Genomic DNA, 25,764 nt, shown 5'->3' on the forward strand with positions numbered 1-25,764 from the left:
TTGCAAAGCAGAATTGATTATCCTGACTGTAGGGCTAAGAAACAGGAAGATGAAAGAACTGAAACTCCTTCTGCCTTTGTCCTCTACCCCTACAATCAGTTATGTTACCAAACAAAATAGTCTCTAAGATGCTGTATTCTCCCTTTAAAGATGAATTACTATAATTATAAACCATCCTTTTACAATGACTTTTCATTACATTGTCACTTAGCTTGTGGTACAGGTACATTGTCACTTGGCTTGTGGTACAAACATTCACTCATGTTTGAATTTCTCTTTTGGTTCCTTGAATCCACCCTTCTCCCCACTCCTGTGGGGGATGGGCAGAGGTGTGTGAATTTTATCTGAAATTAAAATGGAAAGAACTATAAAAACTATTTAAAATAAATTCAACAGCCTTATGAAAACAGAGTTGAAGTTTATTGTCTTGAAAATGTAGTTAATCTGGGCCTCTGTTTTTATAAAAAAGGCTTTTTTTATGAGCTCTGTTCACTTTAATTACTTTTCCTCCTCAAAGCACGAACTTGTAGCAAGTGACTTTCTCGCCTGCGTGCTTAGCTAGCATTTGTGGTATTTAAACAAAAAAGTCAGCCTTGCTGATGTTTTACTGTAATATGCTCGGCCAGAAAGTCTGTCAGCTTGGGAATTGCTTCAGAAGCAGTGAAATCTTTTAGGAGAGGAGTAGGTGGACAGCTAAGGATAGAAATCACTCTATCTGGCCTGGGGGTTAGTTACTGACATCCTGAGTTATGCTAATACTAACTTGGAAGCTGGGCAGCCTTTTAATGAGCAAAGTTAAAGATGGATTTTGAATGTGAAAGTAATAAGCTAAAAAAATCTCCTCCTACTTTAAAAATATCTATATTTTTATACTTTCTTTCCTTTGTTAGAATGAATACATCTCTATTTTTCTTATGAATTTTGGCAGCTAACTTTAAAGCTCTTTTGCAGAGCTTATTATTGCCTCTGCTTAAAGCTTAAAAAAAAGAGAGAAGGCAAAAGCCATGCTATTTTAGCATGCTATTTTAGGATGTTTACTGAATGTCTTGGTGGTAGTGCTTGAATGGCTTATGTATCTCAGTAGCAGTAAAACTCCTAACAGGCTGATAAAACTATCTAGTTAATGGTTATGAATTTGAAAACTGTCTTGGATGTACTTGGCAATAGCACTTAGTATTAACATCAATAAATTACATACCAGTAGCTGTATAAGCCACCATAAAAGTTGAAAATAAATACATCAGTAATTAAAGTGCATGTCTGTGTGATGTAGTTTTTCAGAAGTTGCTTTATAGTTTAAAATGTCACATGATGGTGAAGAGAAAAGCATTTTCTTTACATTTTTTCAGATCATGATCAGAAGCATTTTCTTATTTTTGGATCGTACGTATGTGCTTCAGAATTCAATGCTTCCTTCTATATGGTAGGTATCCATGTAAGTATTCCTCGAATCTTACAGAGTTCGAACATGTTATTATATTTGCAAAGGTTGAAAATGAGTTTTTCATGTTGTATTTCATCATGTGTAATTGGTCTTTAAAATTTAGTGTTAATTTATGAAAATACACACCTCAGCATATGCACATGTCATTTCCTGCTTTCCTTGGAATATTCATTGTAAAGTGAGGGTAAAAGAAGGAAAAGGTCTGTCAACATATGGTAACAGTTGAGGCACCTATACATAGCTGTAGTTGTTACAACCTGGGTGAGGCTGGCTGTATGAGGAACCTCCTTGAGCTGCTGCCTTTGCACCTCATTGCTGGCCTAGCATTACTGTGACTGCTCCTGGTTTTGTCAAAGTTCAGCAGTTCTTGTTCTATTTTTGTTATTTCTTTTAGTTTAATTAAGTCAGATACACTGGCAAGGTGCAGATCATTTTTCAAGCATTGGCCTCTTGAGAGTTGAGACCTTGTGGCTCAGAGCATTGAAGTAATGCTGCTGTACATTCAGCACACAACAGTCATGCCTTTGAGTGTTCTTGTCTTTTAGCATACCTCCTGGTTGGCATTTTACATCGTTGCCCAAGCAAACAAAGCCAGACTTTGCCAAAAATTGATGGTATTGTTACTCTGTCTAAAGCAAAAACATATGTAGGTGAAGTACTGAAGTAAGAGCACACCTTTTCCCTGTTTGGCTGGCTTCTTTGCTCTCAGGAGTTCCTCAGGCTGCCCGAGGAACCTGGCGTCCTTCTCCCACCTGTCACTTGTCCCGTGGACATCTTTCTTCCTGGCTTCTGTAGTAGCTTTCCTCCAACTCTTTGTGTTGGGCTTCCTTATACTAAATGTTGTTCAAGAGATTTGTTCATGCTTTGTGTCTCCTTTTCCCTCATATTTGGAAAAAACCCCTATATTTAAGTCCTGATGTGAAAAATTTGGAGGTTACAAGTTTTATCTAAGATTCCTCAGTTTTCATTGTCCAAGAGAGTGTTTAATAATTGACTGCATCATGACATAGAGGCACCATTCCTCATCCTCTCCAAATGAAACAAGAATCTGATACAAGTGATCAGAAGGTCCTAAACATACAGAGAAGTTGTGCCTTTGAGCAAAACTTATAAATGACACATAGATTGATTCAGGCAATCTAAGGTAATAAGTTACACAAAGATTGACTGATCCAGGGAATCTTCCATTAAGGCATATGTTCAGGTTTTTTTATAGTAATACATTTTTTAATAAACGGAGAGTGTCGTGGTTTAGGCCCATCAGGGAACAAAAGACCACAATTAGCTTCAGGTACCAAAGACCTGAGGATTGCCAAAGAGCAGGGAGAGCTTAACTGCTGCTTAAGGTTCAGGACAGAACAGACCAGGCTCCTCGGCTTGGGGAAGAAAACAAAAAATAATTTAATGCAACATCAACTAAAACATAACCTTAAAACCCCACAACATAACCAAAATAAAACAACACAGAATAGTACAACTATGAAGAGTCTGACCAGCCCTTTAAGAACACCTTCTTCCCACACCTCCCCTCTTCCTGGGCCCAGAGCCCTGATCCTGGTGTTTTTACCTCCTCCCCCCTGAACGGTCCAAGGGGGCAGGCAGTGGGTGTTTCAGTCAGTCTATTCCTGATAGCTTCTGCCGTTTGTCCCTCCTCAGGGCAGGTGGGCTCCACACCCGTCCTCCCTGCAAGTCCCTGGGGTACCTCACACACGGTAGCCCTGCACGGGTTGCTCCAATGTGCATTTGTCCCAAAGGCTGCAGCTCCTCTCTGCCTCTCATGTGGATCTGCTCTGCGGCTCGCAGGCTCTCCAGCACGGCCTGGGCCATGGCCATCTCCCCATACAGTCCCCCGCCCGTCCAGGTGCACTCACACGGAGCTGCTGATGGCTCTCAGTCCTGCCATGGCCCTGCATGGGTTGCAGGGGTACAGCCTGCATTCTCACCACAGCTTGTAGAGGGGTCTCTGGTCTATTGCTTCTCCTTCCTTCCTCCTTCTCTGACTGTGGGGTCCGTGTGGTTGCTTCCGTCTTATATCACTCTTACACCTCCTGCCAGCACTTTAAATTCCCGTCCCTAAATAGTGATGGCAGAGGTGCCAGATTGGCCCAGCTGGGCTGGAGGTGGGTGTGAACCCAGGAGCCGGAGGAGAGTCCAAAAACTTTTTACCGGGTCTTCACTGCAACCCCTTCCCCCTGTTACCAAGCAAAAGCTGCTCCTTGCTATACCATGACAGAGAGTGATATTGTCTATTAATGTTAAATACAGACAGGCTGGTCCCAGTTCTCAGCTGAAGTGGTAACATGTGACCTGGCATTTTTATGATAATTCTTATTATAGTTTTCTTAGAGGACAGTGTCAAAAAGAATATACAGACCATTAATATATTTTCTTTCTGGGTAATCTGTATCCATATATATTTTATATGTGTTTATTTTTCTCAAACCGAGATACAGATTTTGAGAAGAACCAGCAGCGTGACTTAACTGATTTCCAATATTCACACAGGGATATGGGGCTAGAGTTATTTAGAAATCATGTCATTAGTGATAAGCAAGTCCAAAACAAGACTATTGATGGGATCCTCCTGCTGATCGAACGAGAACGAAATGGTGAAGCTGTGGACAGAAGTTTGCTGCGGAGTTTGTTGAGCATGCTGTCTGATCTGCAGGTGAGTACAGCAAACTTTACTGACAACAGCTATTTTGAGAAACAGAGTTTGGACTATTCTGAATTGTGTGATACACACAAATAATTTTACTCTTTTATAAATGTGCTTCAAAATCTTATCTACTAGATTAAGAAGTACCTCTTCTTTACCCCATGTACAAACTTCTATACTTTTTCATTAAATGAGAAATCTGTGTTTGTTTTCCTTAGCAGAACTAGTGGCCTATAGACTCTGGTATTCTCTGACTGAATCACTCATTTTCTAATCCTAGTGCTGTTTAAATGTAGGAACAACAACAACAAAAAAAGCCACCTTTCACTGTAAAACAGGCATCGCTTTTTGGAGGACAAATCTTGGGTCTGTATAACAAAAAATATCACTGTATTGGTAACTTCTTAGCAGAGATGCCAAGGATAGAATGGGATGCAAAGTTAAGGTCAAGGTTTTTTAATAGATAAGGTCAATCTGTAATTTACTGGAACTTTCTGTTAGTGTGAGTGCTAAGTAACCTAATAGACTAAAAAAGTGCTGTGTTTCTGACTTAAGCTTAGATTGTCCTCTAGCTGACATCGCAGCCTTGTGTGATGTGCAGTAAAACTTAGGAGCTACTTTTCATTCTTAAAAACTGTTAAGATTGCTCCATTCTCAAGTGACGTACAGTGTTACAAAACTGGCTGAAGGTTTAGAGAAGAGTTTGAAGGGAAAGACTGCATAAAGTAGGCCTTTTTGATCAGACAGCTTACCTGCTTTTCCTGCTTTTCTGCCTTTCACGTTAACCCTCCTGACTTTTATCCATAACTTTCTCTAGTGTACCAGAAAAATTAATAACTAATTATTCTAGTCAAGAAAGGAGGCAAACTTCTGTCAAGGATTTTTTCAGATCACATAACCTCGAGGTGCAAATCTGATTTGTGTGCTTTTTGTCACCTTTTTTCCCCATTGTTATTTGCCAGGTTTCTCTAACTTCAGTCAGCTTTTCCTAGGTGTTGGCTTTTTACTTTGTTGAAAAAATAATAAATAACTAAAGATAAGTGTTACCCTTTATTGGATCCTTCATCCAGAATTTGATCTAAGTCTGTGTTCCTCTTCATTGTCCTGAAAGTGTAGTTTTCTTTTTTTTCACTAGGGAAACTAACCTAGTCTAATATGTTCTTTTATATCTGATGCTTCACTGAGGTAGAGATCTCAGGATCTCTGCTGCTTCCTTTTTCAACAGAGGTTAGGTTCTGGAGTAAAATTAATTAATGAAGCAAATATTGTATTTCATTTGAAAACACTCTCCTACTCATTCCTGATTTTTAGGCAGTTATTTTTAGGCCATTACAGCCCAGCTGCTGAAAACCGATTCCTCCTTGCATAAATCCTATTCTATATCAGTTTCCTATTGTAGAGTTTTAAATGATTTGTGCAGAAGAGGGTTCCATGTAGTGTTAGGTTAATGCTTTTTCAGTTATCCTGAAAGAAAGGAAGGTAAGAAATGAAATCTAGTGTTTGATTCTGTTGAACATGTGTAAAGAGAAGGCTTAAAACAGTGAGTTGATGTCTGCTTCTGATGCTAAGAGAACTTCTGTGTTAATGTAAAGTTACTCTGACACGTTTCAGAACTGTGTTTTGTTCTTGAGATTTTACTTTCCTCTATGCCCGACAGCCAAAATATGCTACCCTTACTGGCAGCTTAATGTAGGTAACTAAATTAATTTCTTGACCAGGTTTACAAGGAATCATTTGAACAGAGGTTTCTGGAAGAGACAAATTGCTTATATGCTGCAGAAGGCCAGAGATTAATGCAAGAAAGAGAGGTAGGTGCATGCTGTGGATGATTGCTTTCATGTTAGCATTATTTGCTATGGGATTCATGAGAGCTTCTGGTAGTGCTATGGTGTGTTAGTGTTCAATGAAATTCAGTGACACTCAGGTACAGATGCATACGTTCACATGTTTTGGTGTGGACCTCAGTATTGTATCAAAGGGAAGAGCAGATTGCCTTGGTGCTTGAAATACAAAATTAAGGATGGAGAAGCCCAGCAACATTTTATGTAGCTAAAGTCACACTACCAGAAAGTCATTTCTGCAAATATTATTTTTGCCCAAGAGCTGTAAAATATCCCCCTTCATTGTTTTACTATGCAGTTAACACCTAAGTAAACCATTTACTTTTTTACTACTATTCTGTTGCATTTATTTTCTGTTTAATTTCTTTTCCGTATTAGTTAAATAGACTTAAGACTGTTTTGTGTTCAGCCCTCTGAAGATTAAATTATGCTTTGTAGCAGGGAGCAGTTAACTCTTGATAGACACATACTGCACAGGAGAAACTGACATTGAAATAATAGAATATATGGTTCACACAAATTGAAGATCTGCTCTGTGATGTCTTAAGGGCTGTCTTAATTCAGAAGGGTTTTGAGAAGTTCTCAGATTTCTTTTTTCTCTTCTGTCAGGTATGATGGTTATAATACTTTTAATACTTTTAATACAAAGTAACATTTGGTTAATAAAATACAGATTATGTAATACATAACAACATTGACTAGATGATCTCTAAAGGTCCCTTCCAACCCCTACCATTCTATGATTCTATGATTCTGGTGGAATAGTCCTTTCTAATTCGTGTTCTCTTTAAATCTGTATTTTAAAATAATTGTCATGCAATGAGATTATCTCTCTCTCATACCTTTGTAGTTGAGCTTGACATTCTCTTGTCTTGGTAGGTCCCAGAATATCTTCACCACGTTAATAAACGTTTGGAAGAAGAAGGAGACAGGGTAATTACATATTTAGACCACAGCACACAGTGAGTACAAATTTTGTCATTCCCAGCATCAAACGTCCTTCACAAAACAGTGTGATTATCCATGGTTGTAGAGACACAGAGATTATTTCTATGTTATCTTCCAGATATTATCTTGTTGCCAACACTTGTGATACAGCTTGGGTTTTTTAAGACTTTATTTTTATCAAAACTGTTTTCTTTAATATCAAAATAACTTTGAGTACAAGGGAAACATTTGTCCAGGAAGATTTATCAGTGCATACTGAAGTTAACCAAACATTATGTAAGAACTCAAATTTACATTGCCAAAGAAGCAACTGATTTTAGCCAATTTGTGTACTGATAACAACATTAACCACAAATCCCTTGAGGGAAAGAAAGACTCATTAGTAAAAAAAACCCAAAAAGGGTACATTATAGTGTAGGATAGAGGATGTGGAAGTACTGGAAGCATTCAGGAAGAGTCACTGACACACTATAACATCCGTGTGTAATTTGTCCTGCAGTGAGCTAGTGCACTGTTTTAATAAAGAACATAGCAGATAATAAAGAACATTTTATTGCTCCAGGGTGAGCTTCCCATGGAGTTACAGCCTCCTTCAGGCATCCACCCGCTCTGGCGTGGGGTCCTCCACAGGCTGTGAGTGGATCTGTGCTCTCTCAAGGTCCTCCATGGACTGCAGGGGCACAGTTGCCTCACCGTGGGCTGCACCACAGGTCACAGGAGAATCTCTCTTCCAGTACCTGCACGCCTCCTCCCCCTCCTTCTCCATTGACCTTGCTGTTTGCAGAAATGCTTTTACATTCTCACTCCCTGTTGCTGCTGCAGTTTTACGACTTCTCCTTCTCAAATATGTTACTCACAGAGGCGTTACCTCAGTCACTAATTGGCCAGACCTGGGTCAGCTGTGGGATCCATCTTGGAATTGACTGACCCTGGCCCTGTCAGCTACAGGGGAAGCTTCCAGCAACTCTTTGTTTAAAGAAGCCACCCCTGTAGCCCTCCCACTACCAAAGTGTGGCCCAGACAAAACCGCTACAAGTAGGGAAAAATTAAGGACAAATTTGAAATGTTTTGCAAATTTGAGCTGAATTTGTGCTTATGTAGGTACATAACACAGTTAAATGTAAAATTTGAGTTTCAAATGTCACCAGCATGTATTTATGTCACTTTGGAGTTCAAGCCTTTGGATTTTTTGTTTTGTTTTGTTATTTTATTTGTTTGCTTGGTTGTTTCCAAGGAAATGTAAATTGCCTTTTTTCCAGGAATGTTTTTATATCTAAGCTTTTCTCTTCTCCTGTGTAAGAACTTGCTTTTTAGTATTCAAACCTGAGTTTATTTTTAAATTACATTTAAATTATGTTTTCAATTACATAGATGATTTATTATTTTCTTTCTTGACTTATATCACGTGACTTTTTTTGGCCTTAATTTGTAGCCTCTCTTTTTTTTATTAGAATGCAAGTTATTCATAAATATACTGTGACAGGAGGCCATTCTCATATAATCTAATGCTTCTAATGTACTTTTCTTGCCATATTTAGGAAACCATTGATTGCTTGTGTGGAGAAACAGCTACTAGGAGAACATTTATCAGCTATTTTGCAAAAAGGTAAAAAGTTAATGTAGGTAAAAAAATGAAGGTAAAAAGGTAAAAAAAAATGTAATCTCTGATAAGCTGCAGATTCTCATACTCTGCAATAACTGTAAGCTCCACAGCTTTCGTTTAAGGAGATCTATTAGCCATAGAAAAAACTTCTATAAATACATAAATGCAACCCTATGACTTTTACACCTACTGTGACAAGTAAATTGTGTATGTGGGAACAAATACCTGAAGTATAGTTTTGTATTTGTAAAAGTTGCTAAACCCTGTACATCTCCTTTGGTGTGCAGAGGTGACCTTAGGGAATTAAGTCTTTGGAGCTGCTTATTTCTTAGAATTATATAAACTTCTAAATGAAAGCTGCAGTTACTGTCATAGCTTCTTTTATGTGATAATTAATAAACAGTATTTTTCAAATGACCGTTTCTTTGTTTGCCTTAACTTTTAATATCTTATTTTTCACTGAATCACTGGGTTTGGCCAACATTCCTTGATCTTTTAGTACTTTAAATGGTCCTTTCCTTTTCTTGCAGTAGCCATATTGTATGCTTTAAATCTTCTAGCAAATAGTCCTTACGTCTTTGTTCACTTTGCTGCTGCAAAACAAATGTCCCTAGTATTCTGATGTTTTCAAGCTCCATCACATCCATGTTTGTTAATAGTTTTAGGTTGTTACATATACCCCTTTCACTTCTTTCTTCCTCCCCTTTAAAGACAGAAATATACTCACAGCTTTCTCTGAACTACCCTGGGAATAGGTTTTTTTCACTGTTTTCAATACATTTGTAAAATATGTGTGATCATCTTAGCTATTCTTAAGTTTATCATAACCAGAAGGTAAGAATAATTAGGGGTTTCATTCATATATGTCAACTTTGCTTGCTCTTTAATTCAGGTACTGTTTTTAAGTTACTTTTCCAGTGCCACATTTCTTTATCGGTTGGCTCAACCAGAAAGTATGTGATCTGGTTTTAACCTGAATTTTTTCTTAGTTTATAATGCATATGTACCATCCATGTAAATATGGAGAGATTTGCATCTTTTTCTCCTTACTGTGTTTTAGGACTGTAGTATTGTTAGATCAGCTTCTGCATTCTATGTCTGCACTTATAAAAAAATTAAGCCTCATGTCACTTGACCCACAAAACTTTCTGCATTCATTTGATCCGAGGCACATTGTAATTTGTTTCTAACCCCCTGGTATTCTGTGCAAATGGAAGATAACTTTTGTAGGTTTTAGTCTATAGGAGAAAGCATGTGAAATAATCAGTTCGATACCGTGTGTCTTTTTCATTTGTCAAATATGTGACAATAGTTTTTCCAGTCACACAGCTTGTATGTACATCAGTGGAAGAAAAAAGGTTGAGCTTTATTATCTAGTTATAATAAAGCAGTGTATTGGTGTCTTTAAATGAATAGGAGGTGATGCTTGGACGTGATGGAATGGGCATTTCTTAATTCCCTGTTCAGTGCCACCAATCACGTGTATTCAAGACTTTGTAACCTTACATCTTATGCTTAGAGTGATGTCCATTCTTCTGATATCTCAAAAGTTTAGGAGATCTCAAAATACAAGTCAGAAGTTTATCTAACATCATTCTTGAATATTGGTTGCCTTTCTAAACACGTAAGTTACAACATACCACGAAAGGATTTTTCAGGTGAAGAATACTGTAGAAAACAGGATAATTCAGCAGTGCTTGAAAATACTTTGTAATCTAATACCTCTTAAAAATTTGAATTTCTGGAGTATATTTAGTGAAGTAGGATAGTTTTACAGTGTCAGCTACACTGGTGGTGTGAATTGTCAACCTGTTCATTTAATAAAATGTCTTTAATCTTTGGTGCTACCCTCCCATACTACTAAAGTCTGTGATATACCAATGTGTCTCTGATTACACTGGAATTACATTCATCATATTCTCAAATGTATAAATATGTGTGTAGATGTCACGTGCTTCACTTCTCCATTTGTTAATGGAAAGCCGAGTCTCACGTAGGGTAAATCGATAAAGGGGAAAGTTGCTTGAAATGAATTTTTAGTTTTGTGTTATTCCATCAGTATGAGCATGGACAATTCATAGCACATTCTTAATCTAAAAACATGGTTCACCACACTCCAAAGGGAAAAAAAAAACCCTCAGAAAGTATTTGTCTTTACTTTAAATTTGGGACAGTTTACTTAGCTTATTGATTTCTGACATTCTTTAGAGGTTTTTGGTAAAACTGTGCCCTTCAGATCAAGCCCTGTTCATAAACATTGTGCAAAAGGCTTCCAGTCAGCACCTTGTTGGGAAAGTACTTGAGTTGAAATAGTTTTAAAATATTGTACCATAAATCATTTCAGCCAGTTTAAACAAAGGGACCTGTTAACTCTGAATATACCATTTGCTTTCAGAAATTAAGTCTTAAAAGTTCATACTTTTTAAGCACACGGGAGGGTTTTGTCTTTTGATGTGTTTCATCGAGACCTGTCTAATATAGTCCTAACTTTATTTATGCAACTGTATCCAAATTTGCTCCTTCTTCTAATTGAATGTCTTTAGGACTTGATAACCTGCTCGATGAAAACAGAATATCAGATTTGACCCAGACATACCAGCTGTTCAGCCGGGTAAAAGGTGGGCAGCAGATCCTTTTGCAACATTGGAGTGAATACATCAAGGTATTTCAGAGATCTCTTACTAATGGCAAAATGTGTGCTGTTAGCATAGATTTCTTCTGTCGAAACCAAGAATAATATATAGATGTATGTATAAAAATTCCATTTTAAGCAAGTATGGGGAGGGATGTTAGTGCCTTCCCCCCAGTAGCAGTCATGTGATGAGAAACAGCAACACCTAAGTTTTTGTTTTGGATTCCTACTTGGAAATTGCTTTCCTTATAGGTTTGAATGTTACACAAGAGGTTATTTTGTTTTGGTTTGCTTTTAAGTAGAGCCACATGGACATGTGTTTAGAGTATGCTGGACTATACTATGTGTTGTGTTTTGTTACAAATATAGTCAACTGTTTACATATCTGCAAAACTGGTGAAAGATCAGAATGTAGCTCTTCTACTGCTGGTTAGGAGTGCAAAATGTAACCATCATACAGCACTGCTGATGATTGTTCAAGCTGTTTGTAACAGAATACCCCTCTCGAAAGTGATTTGTCATCAAAGTCATATTTAGATGCTTCAGGTTGGTTTTACTAGACATAATATGCATATAGTGTGCTGTCCCAGAGAGCTTGCACTCTGGTGCTTTTGCAAGATGAAAGCAGGAAAGCTTCATGGAAGGTATTTCAGTCTGTAGTTGAGAATTCTTGATGTGGTGGTTCTCCCCTAAAATCACCTGTGTATTCATCAACCTTTGGGACTAAATGCACATTGATTCATTTCAGAGGTGCCTTTCCTGCATGCTCATGTTGAGTTGGGCATAGTCCACCAGGGAACAGCCCATGGGAGTGGGACATAGTGACCCGTCTGCACCCCAGAACCGAGGTGGAGTTTGCTCTGCAGGTTTCATCCAGTTTCAGCTCCTGGATCCATAAGCAGCTGGGCCAGTTGAACAGCCTGCTGTGACTGAGGAGAAACATGTTTCTTTTTCTTTGCTCCCAGATCATTCTCCTGACTTAAGTTGTGCTGCCTGCCAGTCCATAGGCTCCTTTGTAATCTGTTTTAACAAAGGATCTGGGCAAGGTCAGTTTTATGCCAGGTTTAGTGAGCTAAAGAGGCTCACAGAAAAGTCCACGTGCTTACCCAGGGAAAGTATCAGGAATTCGGGAGAGGTAGGAAGATAAAGAGGAGCAGAACCTCTCCTTTTACAGCGGCAAGTTCATTTTGCTTCTCATACCTCAGTGACTCAGAGAATCAGACCTTTTATGGTTTTGTTTTTAAGACTTTTTTTTTCCAGACTCAAAAAAGCTAGAAACCATTTTCTATAGTGTTAGTAAATCTCCTTTCAAGCATTTTATGTGAAAGAATGCATTCAAGTGAGGCTTCAGGAACTTTTACATTTTTCTCTTGTTGAGCCAGTGTAAGAGAAAGCACAAGAGAATGTACAAAGTTACTGGGGCAAAGGTCTGTTTCAAAGGTGCCACTTAACTTTCTGAATCTCAATTTGCCCTTTTGAGAATGTGGATGCTCTGGCAAGGGGATTGGACTAGATTATCTTTTCATGTCCCTTCCAGCCCTTGAGATTCTGTGATTCTGTGGAGGAATGCCCTGCAATTTATGGATGTAACTGACAGAGACTGAGGAAGTCCAAAGGCTGTGTTAATGAAGGGGAAATTGTGCTAAATGTAAGATATGATGGAGCAGATCATCTTCAGAGGTTCTGTCCAACACAAAATGATTCTGTGATTCTATGATATATTGAATCCAAGGACCTTGGGAAGCCTTGTGTTTGGCTTCGTTTTTAAGTTTTGCTTGAGAAAGATCTTGGGTCACAGTAGATAATTAGATATTGAAGAGGAAATTCTGAGATTTGGGAGGGATTTCCCCATCTCTCTTTGCCTGTTGCTATGGCTAACATACTGCAGTAGAAGGAAGTATAACGATTGAGTACTGTTTTGCTTATACTGTGCAGATGTTCCTCTTTCCCACCTTGGAAAACTGATCATTCTTTCCAGGGCATTGATGGTTTTAAATTGTCCAATAGGTTAAAATCCTCTCTTACAGGATATTTTGGTTCACTAGACAACTGGTATTGTGTCTCTAACTAAGATAATAAATGTAGGAACTCCGTGGCTGCTTCTTGTGAATGGGAAAGTGTTGTTTCATTCCAAGTCAGACAGATGTTTTGGCTTTTAAGCCCTTGCTGAAAGAGAAATACAGGAGTGTTGCGCAGTGGTTGAGTTTTTGGCACCTGTTAATCAATTGAGGTTTTAGTGGATTTAAGAAAAATAATGTAAGGTTTTCCCTGACAGTTAACATTTCAGAGGCAGTTTCATTATGACTTCTTTTATATGAGTTATGTAGTTCTGTATCTAACTGTAAACTTGCACATCATGCAGTCATGTATATTGTGTATTTCTTTTCATTATTTTTATTTTAGCTTTTGTCTTCAATGTATATAATCTTTAAATCAAACACTGCTTTGAAATCCATTGATGTGTGTCTGGGTGTTTATTTTAAATTTTAGTGCATCTCATTTTTTTTTTTTTTAAACTTGAAGTCACATAAGTAGCTCTGTTAAATAAATTCTAATGATACATTTTATAAGGGTGAATGTGTCTGTTTTGGGGAAAAAGGTAGCACTCTAAAGTATTTTATCATCAAAAGTGTTTGTTTTACAGAACTTTGGGACAACAATAGTGGTTAATCCTGAAAAAGACAAGGATATGGTGCAAGAGCTACTAGATTTTAAGGATAAAGTGGACCATATCATAGAAGTGTGCTTTCAGAAAAATGAAAAATTTATAAACTTGATGAAGGAGTCCTTTGAAACATTTATCAACAAGAGACCAAATAAGCCTGCAGAATTGATAGGTACACGAATATTTTTCTGTAAAATATTTCTGAGATCTCTTAGAAGGCATGATAAGATAATGCTGCTGAGTGTGCTTAGTGCAATAGTGACGCTTGTGGAGGCTGGGTTTTGGGATCTCAGGCAAGAGGCAAGGTGGGGAGCGTTGGCAGGTGGGAAAAGCTTGGGCTGCTGTTGGGCGTGGGCACGGCATCCTGCCAGAGCATCCCAGCTGCTGCTCGCAGGGGGCCTCCTGCTGACAGCTGCTCAGAGCCTGCTGCTGCTGTAAGTGAGGTCAGTGGTTAGGGGTGCCAAACAAAAAAAAAAAAAGGGAGCTGTTTTTAATCATGGTGCTAGAGGAGTTCTTTGGATGTTAGGGATCTCTCAGAAAGGACTAAGTACAGTCCATTTGTCTGTGTCAAAGGCTGAGGTTTGTAGAACAATTTTAAAGCCTTCAGATACAGGAGTTTTAATAAAGTATTGTATTGCCTTGAAGGGGGAACTAGTGCCCACAAAGGGTAAAAATTATAAAACCATCATCAAAGTATTATTATTAGGTTTATCCTCAATTAGGCAAAAGCTGTTTGGGCTGTTTTGCCTGCAGCAGAACTAGAATATTTTACACCAGGAGGTGATCCCACTGTCCTTGGTCATTTCTCCTCTGTAGTTCTTTGGCCTTTATTCAACTTGTGGCTTCCTTCTAAAACCAGCTTTTTGTAGGACAGATTGCACAGCCTAGTGAGACAAGGTTAAAGCCATGATACAGGCTGCTGTCATTCCTGGATTCTGGTATTCTAGCTCATGCAAAGGCTTCCTTCTTATGCAGGAGGCTGTATAAAGATACTAATGTGTCTTGATAAATATTTAACTAAACTGATGGCTTAACCTTATTTCTGGCTTTCTGAAGCTACTAACCTGAAAGCACTGCTTGTGGTTAAATTTTGGTGTATGCCTACCAGGAAGCATGAGAGACAGAAAGATAGTCTTCTTTGTGTTGTTTGTTTGTTTCTCATAAAATTCATTCATACACATTGTACACTTCCAAAACATTGTCTTTCAACAAGTTAATGTGCTTGCTGTGACTGTAACAGAAAATGTGAGAATTTCTAATGCATTAATTTTAATAATTATACTGTATTCATTTTTTTTAATTGGACCATGCCTTTTTGTGTTATTTTTCTATTATGGCAGCAGTACAGTAGGGCTGTATCATTCCACTGAACATAGGGGTGGGAAAAGAGAAAACAGAAAATTTAACACATCCTGTAATTTAACACATAGTAATATTTAACATACAGAAATATTCCTAGTGAGAGATGCTTAAGTTAGTTGTTTTAGATTTTTGTTTAAAGCTGTTAAACTTTTGTATTTATTTGTAGCAAAATATGTGGATTCCAAGTTAAGAGCTGGTAATAAAGAAGCAACAGATGAAGAGCTGGAAAGAATCCTTGACAAAATCATGATCATATTTAGATTCATTCATGGTAAGAAATGGTGGTTTACCTTTAATGCAATTAAAATTGTTTTCCTCGCTACCAGCAGAACTGCATTCCTCAGTGTAAGACTTTCTGCTGGACTTGGTGTTAAGTTCATGTTGCTTTACACCTGAAGGAGGACAATAAATATATCAGGGAAGACAAACTTGTTCTATGGAGATTGGCAAGTTGCAGACCTACAATTTGTGAGTGGAGACATAAGAGTTAGAGCTGTTGGTGGAAGTTTTTTCACATAAATTAACCGTATCCATAACCACATCCTCTCCTCTAATGACAAAGAACAAAAAGGTTGGTTCAGATTTTCTCTTCCTTGCCTGCCTCAGTATGTCGTAGGTGTAATTACATGAAAACCTGGTAAGTAATGACTTGGCTTTTCTCACCATGGCTGAGAATGAGCACAGATTGCTCAGAATGATAGTAGAAAATGTTACTGTTGCGTTTTACTGCCTTTGAAATGCACTTCCCTGAGGTATGTCCCCATCTGAGCAAAATACTTGAGTATATTAAGAGATTATTTTTTTTGCTAGATTGGCTGTCAGAGGAATAAAAACATGGTTGAGGCCAATAGAGATGCGTGGACACTGCTTGGGGGAAATGAGAGATGTATCCTGGACTGGGGTGGAATAAACAGGAGCTACTCAATGCTGTATCAGTTTGTTTTGAGATCTGTGCAGTTCTTTCCTTATAAAATCCCAAATAAGGGCAATATAATGGGAAAGCAGGCAAGAACACAGAAAGTGTTATAATTTGCATCGTGATTTTGGTAAAGTGCAAAGGATATTGGTTGGAGGTGGTGAATGAAAACAGTATCACTGCCAGCTTGCTAGCCACAGAGTCGTTTCTATGAATCTGAAACTTTGACCAACTCTTCTTCTCTTAATATTTTTGTAGTACTAAGCTAAAATTGCAAATTTCCTTTGAGCTATCTGGTGTGTAAGAGTCCTTTTAAGAGGAAATGATACTTAGTAGCTAGTTTCAGTGCATAGGACTCTGATAGTGGCTTGATGCTGCATCATGAAACAGCACTTCACCAGAAGGCAGGATGGAGAAGGATGAAAAGTATTGTAGGAATCACTACATTGGAAGGTGTTTGCAAGGAACTGTAAGAGGCTACTGCAGGCAGCACAAATAGTGCCTGCCTTGAGTTGTTATGAATTTCTTCCTCTTAAAAGTGAAAAACTTTCTGATATCTTTGCACTATCAATAGAAAAGATTTGTGGAAGCTCTGCTTTAAGGCGTGAAAGTTTGTGGGTGGCTGAACTACTTCTTTATTTGAAAAGGTTATTGGCAAGCCAAGTGAGAAGAGTTCTGATAATTATTCTTCATCTTAGGCTTTTAAAAGATACTTCTTTAATACACAGGAACTCTCTCGTTTTTTAATTCTAATAAATCAGACTGTTGAAGGGAGAGTGTTCTTCTGGACCCTAGAATAATTTCATGTGGTTTGCAGCTGATCTAATGGGAAATACAAGGCAGCTAATGTCCCTGGGGGAGAGAAAAGAAATAAGTAAAAATTTTGCCAAATGTGTTAAGGAAATACTTAAAATAATAAAATAACAAGTTGCCTACATATTTCTCTTCACTGCTGTGTAGTGAATATTGTTCTGCTGATGAACATGTCGTGAGAAGGGCTTTCATCACAAACCTGAAGTGCAACAATACAAGTAGAATGTATGATTTTGGTTGTATTTTGTTTTTGTTTCCATTTCCATACAGGTAAAGATGTGTTTGAGGCATTTTATAAGAAGGACTTGGCCAAAAGGTTGCTGGTTGGAAAAAGTGCATCAGTAGATGCTGAGAAGTCTATGTTATCAAAGCTTAAACATGGTAGGTGTCTTCAGATGTGTTAATTTTTTATTACTTTTCGGTATCTAAATTGGAATCCTTATTTTCTCATGCTTTAATTAAGTACTAGCTGGGCATATCACGTTGTGCTCAGCAGGAACTAGTGGGCTGACCTCTTAGATATGTGACTGTTGACATTTAATATCCCTGCAGAGAAGCAAAATCCTTAAAACGTGTGCCTATTAGCGAGTTCTCTGTAACCTGGCAAATCTGTTTCAGCTGTCTCAGGATAAATCTTTATTGCTCATCCTGTGCTTCTTTGTAATTGTGGGATGTTTGCTTTAATTCCTGTGACAGAATGTGGCGCTGCTTTTACCAGCAAACTGGAGGGCATGTTCAAGGACATGGAACTGTCAAAAGATGTCATGGTTCAGTTCAAACAGGTACATTTAGCTTCTGTTTGTGTACTAAGTTTTCGGTAGTGATGGGGAAGCACTTAATGGTGTTATACCTTGGGTTAAGCTAAAATTAAACAAAACTGCTTTTGAGCAGGTCCTGGTCATAGTAACAGAGTCTGCTCACAGTTCTGTTTATAGAATAGAATTTATTTATTGTACACCAATTCAGACATAGTCTTATTTTAGTTTTGATCCCTTCTTAAGTAAATGACAGTTTAAATACCACATGGTTATTTAGTTGTCTGACATCCTTTAAAGTCCATACCCTTTCATTTTGTAAACTGTTGCTGTTCTGATGAATTCTTTGTGAATTACCTACACCAGAGAAACTCCCTGGAGGTTGCTAAGGGCAAAGAAACCATGTATGTCTCAGCCCCAAAGCTTCCAACCTGTTGGTGGCTGAGGGACTGCTTGGAGGAAATACGGTATGTGCACACCTTGTTGTTGCACATCTCCTGGGTACCTGGTTCAGGGCATCGTTTGAAGACAGGATACTGGGGCAGAAGTATGACCCAGGATACCTGTAATAAAATACTGTAGTGACTTTTCTGTCCCACACTTTGCAACCTGGCTTGAACCTGGCTTCAAATTACATGAAAATGTTTTGTCTAACAGACATGGAAGTCCCAGGAGATCTTTTTGATCTCATAGTTTCTGCCCTGGCTTTTGAACAAAAGCTCTTCTTTTTCTTTATTTGCTCATCATTAGAGTTCCTTTGACCTTAATACCCTGTAAAGACAGTGGTATAGGATACTTCAATGCATGTTATTAATTTCTTTTTACTTCCAGCCACTTGCTGTGTTTTGAAATTAGGGAGTGAGGCATTAAATAGTCATTCAAAATCCTGTTAGAGAATCTCTGACTAAGGGTGTGGCCTGTAGAAATTTTTCATTGTTATACTGATTTTACATTTCTACTTTACATTTCTAGTATCTTTTGTAATTGAGCATGCAGACACTAAAACGATTTTTGTCTCTTGTATTTTAGTATATGCAGAACCAAAGTGACCCAGGAAACATAGACCTGACAGTAAATATATTAACAATGGGATATTGGCCAACTTATACTCCTATGGAAGTTCACTTAAATTCAGAGGTTAGTATTTGAATTCTTCTTTTAAATGCACTTTACAGAGTGAAATGATATTTTTTATCATAGGGTGAACTAGAGCCCTTCACATGATGTTTTTCATGTAGGGATTTATCTAATACTAAAAACCCTTTTTTTTCCCAGATGATTATTTCATTTAATCTGAGGTTTTTACCTTTCTAATAATACTATAAGATTAATATTAAACTAAAACCAGTGTCCCACTTAACATTGCAGTCAAGCACTTAAAAGTTTCAAACAGGACAGTTCACCTTAATGTAGTCAATCTTTAACTATGTTGGTTAGGCATTTTGATCTAGCCAATAGTTATGTTACTGCACTGTCTTTTTTTCTGAAAGATCCTTCCAAGTTGAGAGATTTTTGCAAAGCCCAGATTAGTATCAGTTTAATTTGAAATATGCGTTTGGAGTCCTGATTCCTGCAATACTTTGTTTGATCCGAAATATGAGAAGCGCTTCAGAGGCCAAAGGTGATAGCAGGATTCCCATTCAATTCAGAAGATGTGGAAGCTTTTGTGCTCTTCCTCCTGTGGCATGTTTTCCTTTGTAAAATTACTTCAGAAGGGTCAAACCTTAGTGACATCATCAAAATGGAGGGGTAAAAAGCCCTTCCTTTGGAAGTAAAAGGATACAAAGTACTAGAAGCAGACTAGAATCTGTATAGGACAAACTACATGAAGAACTTGGTAGTTAATGGTAATAGCATATAGGTGTGAGATGTATGCATTTTGTCTGGTGACTTCTTAGTCAGATTCAAAGTCCAGGACAAAAGCAGACTTATTTTTGAGGTTACAAACCCTTTACAGGAGGTTTATTTTACTAGTATTTAAATCAAACAAACAAAACAAAGGGGGGAAAAAATGGGAAATTAAGAGCTGGTTTTGAATAGAGACTTGATTTTGTGCATGCTACTACTAGTGTGCTTGAGAGCAGAATTTTGCTCTTTGGGTTTAGTTTTTAATACAGACTCCCATATTATGAATGGTAGGGTTGGAAGGGACCTTTAGAGATCATCTAGCCCAAGCCCCCTGCAGAAGCAGGTTGAGGTGAATAAAGAAATTATATGTGTGAAATAATCTGGTGTCGCTGCACCTGGTATAATGTTAATAAATGTTTTTTTTCTCTTTGCTTTACAGATGATAAAGCTTCAAGAGGTGTTCAAGTCCTTTTACCTGGGTAAACACAGCGGTCGAAAGCTTCAGTGGCAGACCACTTTAGGGCACGCTGTCCTAAAGGCGGAATTTAAGGATGTAAGTTTGCTTGTTTAATGTTTAGCCTGTTGGGATAAAATTTTTGTCAATTATTTGGAATCTAGTCGTGTATTTTCCTTTTTATAAAGGTAGTAACATTTTTGTGGAAGAACAGTCATAATCTCAATAGTGTCACTTTGTGTACAAAGTAGGCTCTTTATAATTAAGCTGAAACTGGGAAGGAACAACCCCACGCACCAGTGCAGGCTGGGGGTCGAACTGCTGAAGAGCAGCTCTGCAGAGAGAGACCTGGGAGTCCTGATTGATAATAAGCTAAATATGAGCCAGCAATGTGCCCTCATGGCCAAGAAGGCCAATGGCATCCTGGGGTGCATCAAGAAGAGTGTGGCCAGCAGGTCGAGGGAGGTTCTTCTCCCCCTCTCCTCTGCCCTGGTGAGGCCTCAGCTGGAGTCCTGTGTCTGGTTCTGGGCTCCTCAGCTCAAGAGGGACAGAGAACTTCTGGAGAGAGTCCAGCACAGGGCCACCAAGATGATCAGGGGACTGGAACATCTTTCATATGAGGAAAGGCTGTGGGAACTGGGGCTGTTTAGTCTAGAGGAGACTGAGGGGAGATCTTATTAACATCTATAAATATCTAAAGGGTGGGTGTCAAGAGGCTGGGACATCCCTTTTTTCTATAGTAGCTAGCAACAGGACAAGGGGTAATGGGATGAAGCTGGAACACAAAAAGTTCCACTTAAATATAAGAAAAAGCTATTTCACTGTTCAGGTGAGGGAGCCCTGGCACAGGCTGCCCAGGGAGAGTGTGGAGTCTCCTTCCTTGGAGGTCTTCAAGACCCGCCTGGACATGTTCCTATGCGACCTGATCTAGGTGAGCCTGCGTCTGCAGGAGGATTGGACTAGATGATCTCTAAAGGTCCCTTCCAACTCCTACCATTCATAATATGGGAGTCTGTATTAAAAACTAAACCCAAAGAGCAAAATTCTGCTCTCAAGCACACTAGTAGTAGAATGCACAAAATCAAGTCTCTATTCAAAACCATTCCATGAAATATTACCAAAAGGTAATAGAAGACAACAGTGTGATTTTGGTAACATCTGTATTCATTTGATAGAAATTGTTCCTCGTTTGCATAAAGACAGTTGTAATAAAGCAGTAAATTGTGAAAGAAAACTAATGCAGCTTTTTATTTTTTATATGGAATTGTTTTGATCATAGAAATACCGGTATTTCACTGATAGAAGAAGAAACTGAAGGGTATTAGTCATGTAATGACTGTCTGGTTATAATTTAAGTGCTTGTTGAATTATTTAAGTCTTAAATAACCACATTGTTTCTTAATGTGGTTTTGTTTCGTCTCACGGAACATCTTGCCTTGCTAATAACACAGCTTTATTGGACCATAGAAAAGACAAAAACCCCTAGTGTTCTTTTACTAACCTGTTGTGATTATGAAACTCAAGAGGTTTAGGTGTTACATAACAGTGAGATGAATAGATTTGTAGCTGTCTATTGACAGAAGTGTTTACCAGTGTCTGAAGAGTTCATTCCTTTCCATTGCCTCTTTGTACAAATGTGCTACTGATAATGCTTTTACTCTGTCATAGTAAACCAGCATTATCATAGAATCATAGAATGGTAGGGGTTAGAAGGGACCTTTAGAGATCATCTAGTCCACCTGCCCTGCAGAAGCAGGTCTATCTGGATCAGGTCACATAGGAACATGTCCAGGTGGGTCTTGAAGACCTCCAAGGAAGGAGACTCCACAATCCTCCCTGGGCAGCCTGTGTCAGGGCTCCCTCACCTGAACAGTGAAATAGTTTTTTCTTATATTTAAGTGGAACTTTTTTGTGTTCCAGCTTCATCCCATTACCCCTTGTCCTGTTGCTAGATACCATTGAAAAAAGGGATTTCCCAACCCCGTGACACCCATCATTTAGATATTTGTAAGTCCCCCCCTCAGTCTCCTCTTTTCTAGACTAAACAATCCCAGTTCCTGCAGCCTTTCCTCATCTGAAAGATGTTCCGGTCCCCTGATCATCTTTTGTTTCCTTGATATTTGACCGAATGCCATATTTGTTTTGTATTAGTTTGCTCATCTCTATAAAATGAAACTTGGTTAAAGTATGAAGAAGTTTCTATAGGTAATGGCCAAGCCAGAATGTCATATATTGTGATTAAAATGAAGTAAATAGTGTGAAGTAAGTACAAGGCTGTTATAATGAGTTTCTGCTGTGTGCTGTGTTGCTATTGTTAGAGAAGCAAAAAAAAAAGATGTTTGAAAAATATCCTGTTTCCTTGATACTGCATTCAAGCCGATTATTCTGTATGCGAGGCATTCTAAAATGCACACCTCTTCTTCTACAAATAATAAAGACTGTATAGCTTCTGTACTTGTCATATTTGGGGGATACAGTAGAAAAATGCTCTGAATGTTACTTTTGACATTTCTTTTTTAGGGAAAGAAAGAATTTCAAGTATCGCTCTTTCAGACATTAGTGTTGCTTATGTTTAACGAAGGAGATGAATTCAGTTTTGAAGAAATTAAAATGGCCACTGGTGTAGGTAGGAAGAATACTTTTTGATTCTTTAATTTATTCCTTGAGTGATTGCCAGTTATGATTTCATATGTAAAGGCCTAATTTTAAGAAATTTGCCATGGTTGTTGGGACAAACTTTAGGAGCCAATGGTATATAGACACTGAAAGGATGGAGGAAAATTCACTGCTGGTACTTCCTAGTGCAGATAAAAGAGATGCTTCACAAAATCAATTGTAAGAGATGTGTAGCAATGTATCGCTGCAATTCTTAAAATTCAAGTGGTGATAAAGACTGTTTTGTGTACAGATTATTTGTGTTCCTTTACAGATTCAAATATTATATTTTGAAAATGATCTGTTTTAGAATGCTGCCATTTTGGAGTGATTCTCAAGAGAGTATTTTCATTTGAACTGTTCTAAGAGCTTGTGCACCTGTTTTCGGTTACTGTTGCCAGAGTGCCCCATTACAAGAGGTCTGATTTGTTAAGTAAAGCAGTTACTGCAGGGTGTATGCTTTATAGTTATCTCCCTCTGCACTTGAAACACCAAGGCAGAAAGTACAAAGAAAGCTGAGGAAAAGTACTGTTTTCTTTTTAACCATCTGCAGTGTCTGCTTTCTGTGTTCTTATGCTCTTAGGTGACTTGTTTTCAATTTCATTTTTACACTTCTTGGAAATAGTTACAGGCATTGGTGTTCAATAACACTCTACTCTCTGGAACTTCATATATTGAATCTTAAGATCAACCCAATACAGCAACTGCTGAATGAGTACTTGAACCCATAAAACTACTAAAATACTGTAACTATATTTACTAAAATACTGTAAAATTATGATATCAAGAATCCTTGTAGTTCCGAATGATGCCTTGCAGAAGGCAGTACAGTCTTGGTGCTGTAGCTTCTCAGTACAGTCTGGGTGCTGTAGCTTCTCAGCATCAGTGCTTAAGGTTGCTTAGTCATCCACTAATTCTAAAGGAGCTGAAGAAAACACTTGGCAGTGTGAATGAGAAACATCAGGGTAGTCCAGAGAAGCTGGTTAGGTCAGAGTACAATGGTTACAGAACAAACGTAAGTCCACACAAGCCTGATCCAGATCCTGCTTTCTCAGCTTGTATTGCTGTACCTCAGAACTTGCATTCTAGCAAGTAACAGATAAAATTCTCTCACAGCAACAGAAAAAATGTGCTGCATGGAAATGCATTCCATTATGTCACAATAGAAAAGATTTCAATCCGCTCTTTTAAGGCTAGAACTGATAATAGGGAGCTTCTTATGTTATGTCATTGCACTAAGTGCCATGTCTGTGTTTCCCACCTTTGTAGGGAAATGGCATAGGAACGTGGGTAATGAGTTGAGTTCATGGTCCATAGGGTTCCTGCAAGGCCAGGATGGGTGACAGAAAATCTGTCTTCTCAGGTTCAACATCCACGGGGTGTTCAGAGCTGCTTTAAAGAGGTCCCATTCCCACCTAACAAGTCTCCTTACTTCCAAAGAAGGGGCAACTCTTATGGGTAGAAATGATGTCAGAAATAGATTTTATGCTGTGCCCATCCTGCCTTCTGCTGCTTGGATGATCGTTTCGCTCAGTGGTTCCCTGCCAAGGGTGGTGGTGTGGCTAGTCAGAAAAGAACAAGGATTCAGTTATTAGAAAAAGTGGATGAATTTGTGATGCAGCTGCTTGGTGAAATGACCTCTAAGGGCAGAGGTGCTGACAGCCAGAATCTGAAAGACCACTCTGGATGAACTAGAGGTCCTAGCTCATGGGTACAAATTAACAGGATGTGATAGAAATCCTGGAGGGCAAAACTGAAGTATTAGAGTTGCCATAGAAACTGTTTCTAAATGTTCTAAACACCATGTGCAGAGAGAGACAAGAAGAAGTGCTATGTATGCTTGAAAAATTGATGTATGAAAGAGAGTCTAGATTTACTAATAAGCAGGAAAACCTTTTAAACAGGGAGGACCTAACCTGTAGAAGAAGGGTGGTCTCTGTCAAAGAGAGTGAAGTTGCTGGCACATTTTAATGTTTTAGAAAGTGTGTAGGGTTTGTCAGACTTCTCTCTCCACTGTCTAAAAAAATAACACAGTAGGCAGAGGGTAAAACCCCCAAAAGTAGCACATGGTGGTGAAAACAAAACAGTATGTTATAGAAGCTGGAAGTTTACAGAATTCAAGGGGGATGGGTTAAGGGAAAAGCAAAGCACTGAAGGCTTCCTAATGCACGGAAACCACCTCCAGTGTGTTTTAGACTTCATTTTACCTACTTGTCCAAATGCTTGTAGCTTTAAATCTAACTTGATAACATTTCCTTCACCCACTTGTTTCCACGACTTTCCTGTTGTGGGGGAAGTTTGTGACTGTAATAGCTGTCAGTTTTACCTTCTCACAAAGCATCGTCCTATCAATGGAGACTTCTGATTTTTTGATTTCACTATATAATTTCTGGTGTGTATTAAAAATAGTGGTGAAACCATAAAATGAACGGCTTGAGTTTCTCGTCATCAACTGAGGGTTTATTTTTCTTCTAAAGTCCTGTAACTACCAAACAAAAGGAAAGCAATCAAACTAGGCTCGTGTTAATGGGAAATCTTTTCTGAAACTACTTTTGGATGGAAAGCTCACCGAGATGAGCTTGGGTCTATCTTCCTACGCATGTACAATTCTGTGCATGCTCGCAGCACTTACCTGTGAAAGATGGGAGACCCAGCTGGAAGAAGCTTTTTGTTTTTATTTCCAGAGTAAGCACATAAAACTCTTCATGTTAACATTTTGCTCTGCTTTCTCCCATACTTTGAACTTCCTCAGAGGAGAATGAATTAAGAAGAACCTTGCAGTCTTTAGCTTGTGGGAAAGCACGAGTGTTGATTAAAAATCCAAAGGGCAAGGATGTAGAAGATGGAGATAAATTCCTCTTTAATGGTGATTTCAAGCACAAATTGTTTAGAATAAAGATCAACCAAATCCAAATGAAGGAAACGGTACGTGTTGATTTTTTTTGCATTCATTCTGTTTCTGATAACTGTTTATCCACATCCCATGTGGAGAGATGGAATCTCTGCATTTCCTCTCGCAGCTTGTGCGTATGGAGAAGGGAAACACACTCAGTGGTTTTGGTAGTCAGGATGACTCGCAGAGGCAATAGAGATTTTAAAAGTCACTTGATTTAAAAATAAAAAGGGTTCCTTCCTGGGTTTGCAAATGTAAATGCCTGTATATTAAACT

General features: G+C 38.3%; 1 protein-coding gene across 8 annotated transcripts in view; it reads left to right on the plus strand.

The window, feature by feature from the left end:
- Window positions 1-25,764, plus strand: part of CUL4A (cullin 4A) — a 37,063-nt gene that overhangs the window by 8,228 nt on the left and 3,071 nt on the right. For 2 of the 8 annotated variants that reach the window (XM_061996986.1, XM_061997018.1), the window contains exons 5-18: window positions 1,350-1,423; window positions 3,950-4,112; window positions 5,822-5,911; window positions 6,824-6,906; window positions 8,431-8,498; window positions 11,039-11,157; window positions 13,772-13,964; window positions 15,321-15,425; window positions 17,154-17,264; window positions 17,580-17,665; window positions 18,668-18,775; window positions 19,926-20,039; window positions 22,461-22,566; window positions 25,348-25,520. In XM_061996986.1, the coding sequence (XP_061852970.1) occupies window positions 1,350-1,423; window positions 3,950-4,112; window positions 5,822-5,911; window positions 6,824-6,906; window positions 8,431-8,498; window positions 11,039-11,157; window positions 13,772-13,964; window positions 15,321-15,425; window positions 17,154-17,264; window positions 17,580-17,665; window positions 18,668-18,775; window positions 19,926-20,039; window positions 22,461-22,566; window positions 25,348-25,520 (1,593 nt within the window). Of the gene's footprint in view, window positions 1-1,349; window positions 1,424-3,891; window positions 4,113-5,821; window positions 5,912-6,823; window positions 6,907-8,430; window positions 8,499-11,038; window positions 11,158-13,757; window positions 13,965-15,320; window positions 15,426-17,153; window positions 17,265-17,579; window positions 17,666-18,667; window positions 18,776-19,925; window positions 20,040-22,460; window positions 22,567-25,347; window positions 25,521-25,764 lie in introns of those variants that run through there. The other 6 variants (XM_061997000.1, XM_061997009.1, XM_061996992.1 and 3 more) reach the window with 6 other exon arrangements.

Source organism: Colius striatus, chromosome 1, assembly GCF_028858725.1.
Source record: "Colius striatus isolate bColStr4 chromosome 1, bColStr4.1.hap1, whole genome shotgun sequence".
NCBI classification, from domain to species: domain Eukaryota; kingdom Metazoa; phylum Chordata; class Aves; order Coliiformes; family Coliidae; genus Colius; species Colius striatus.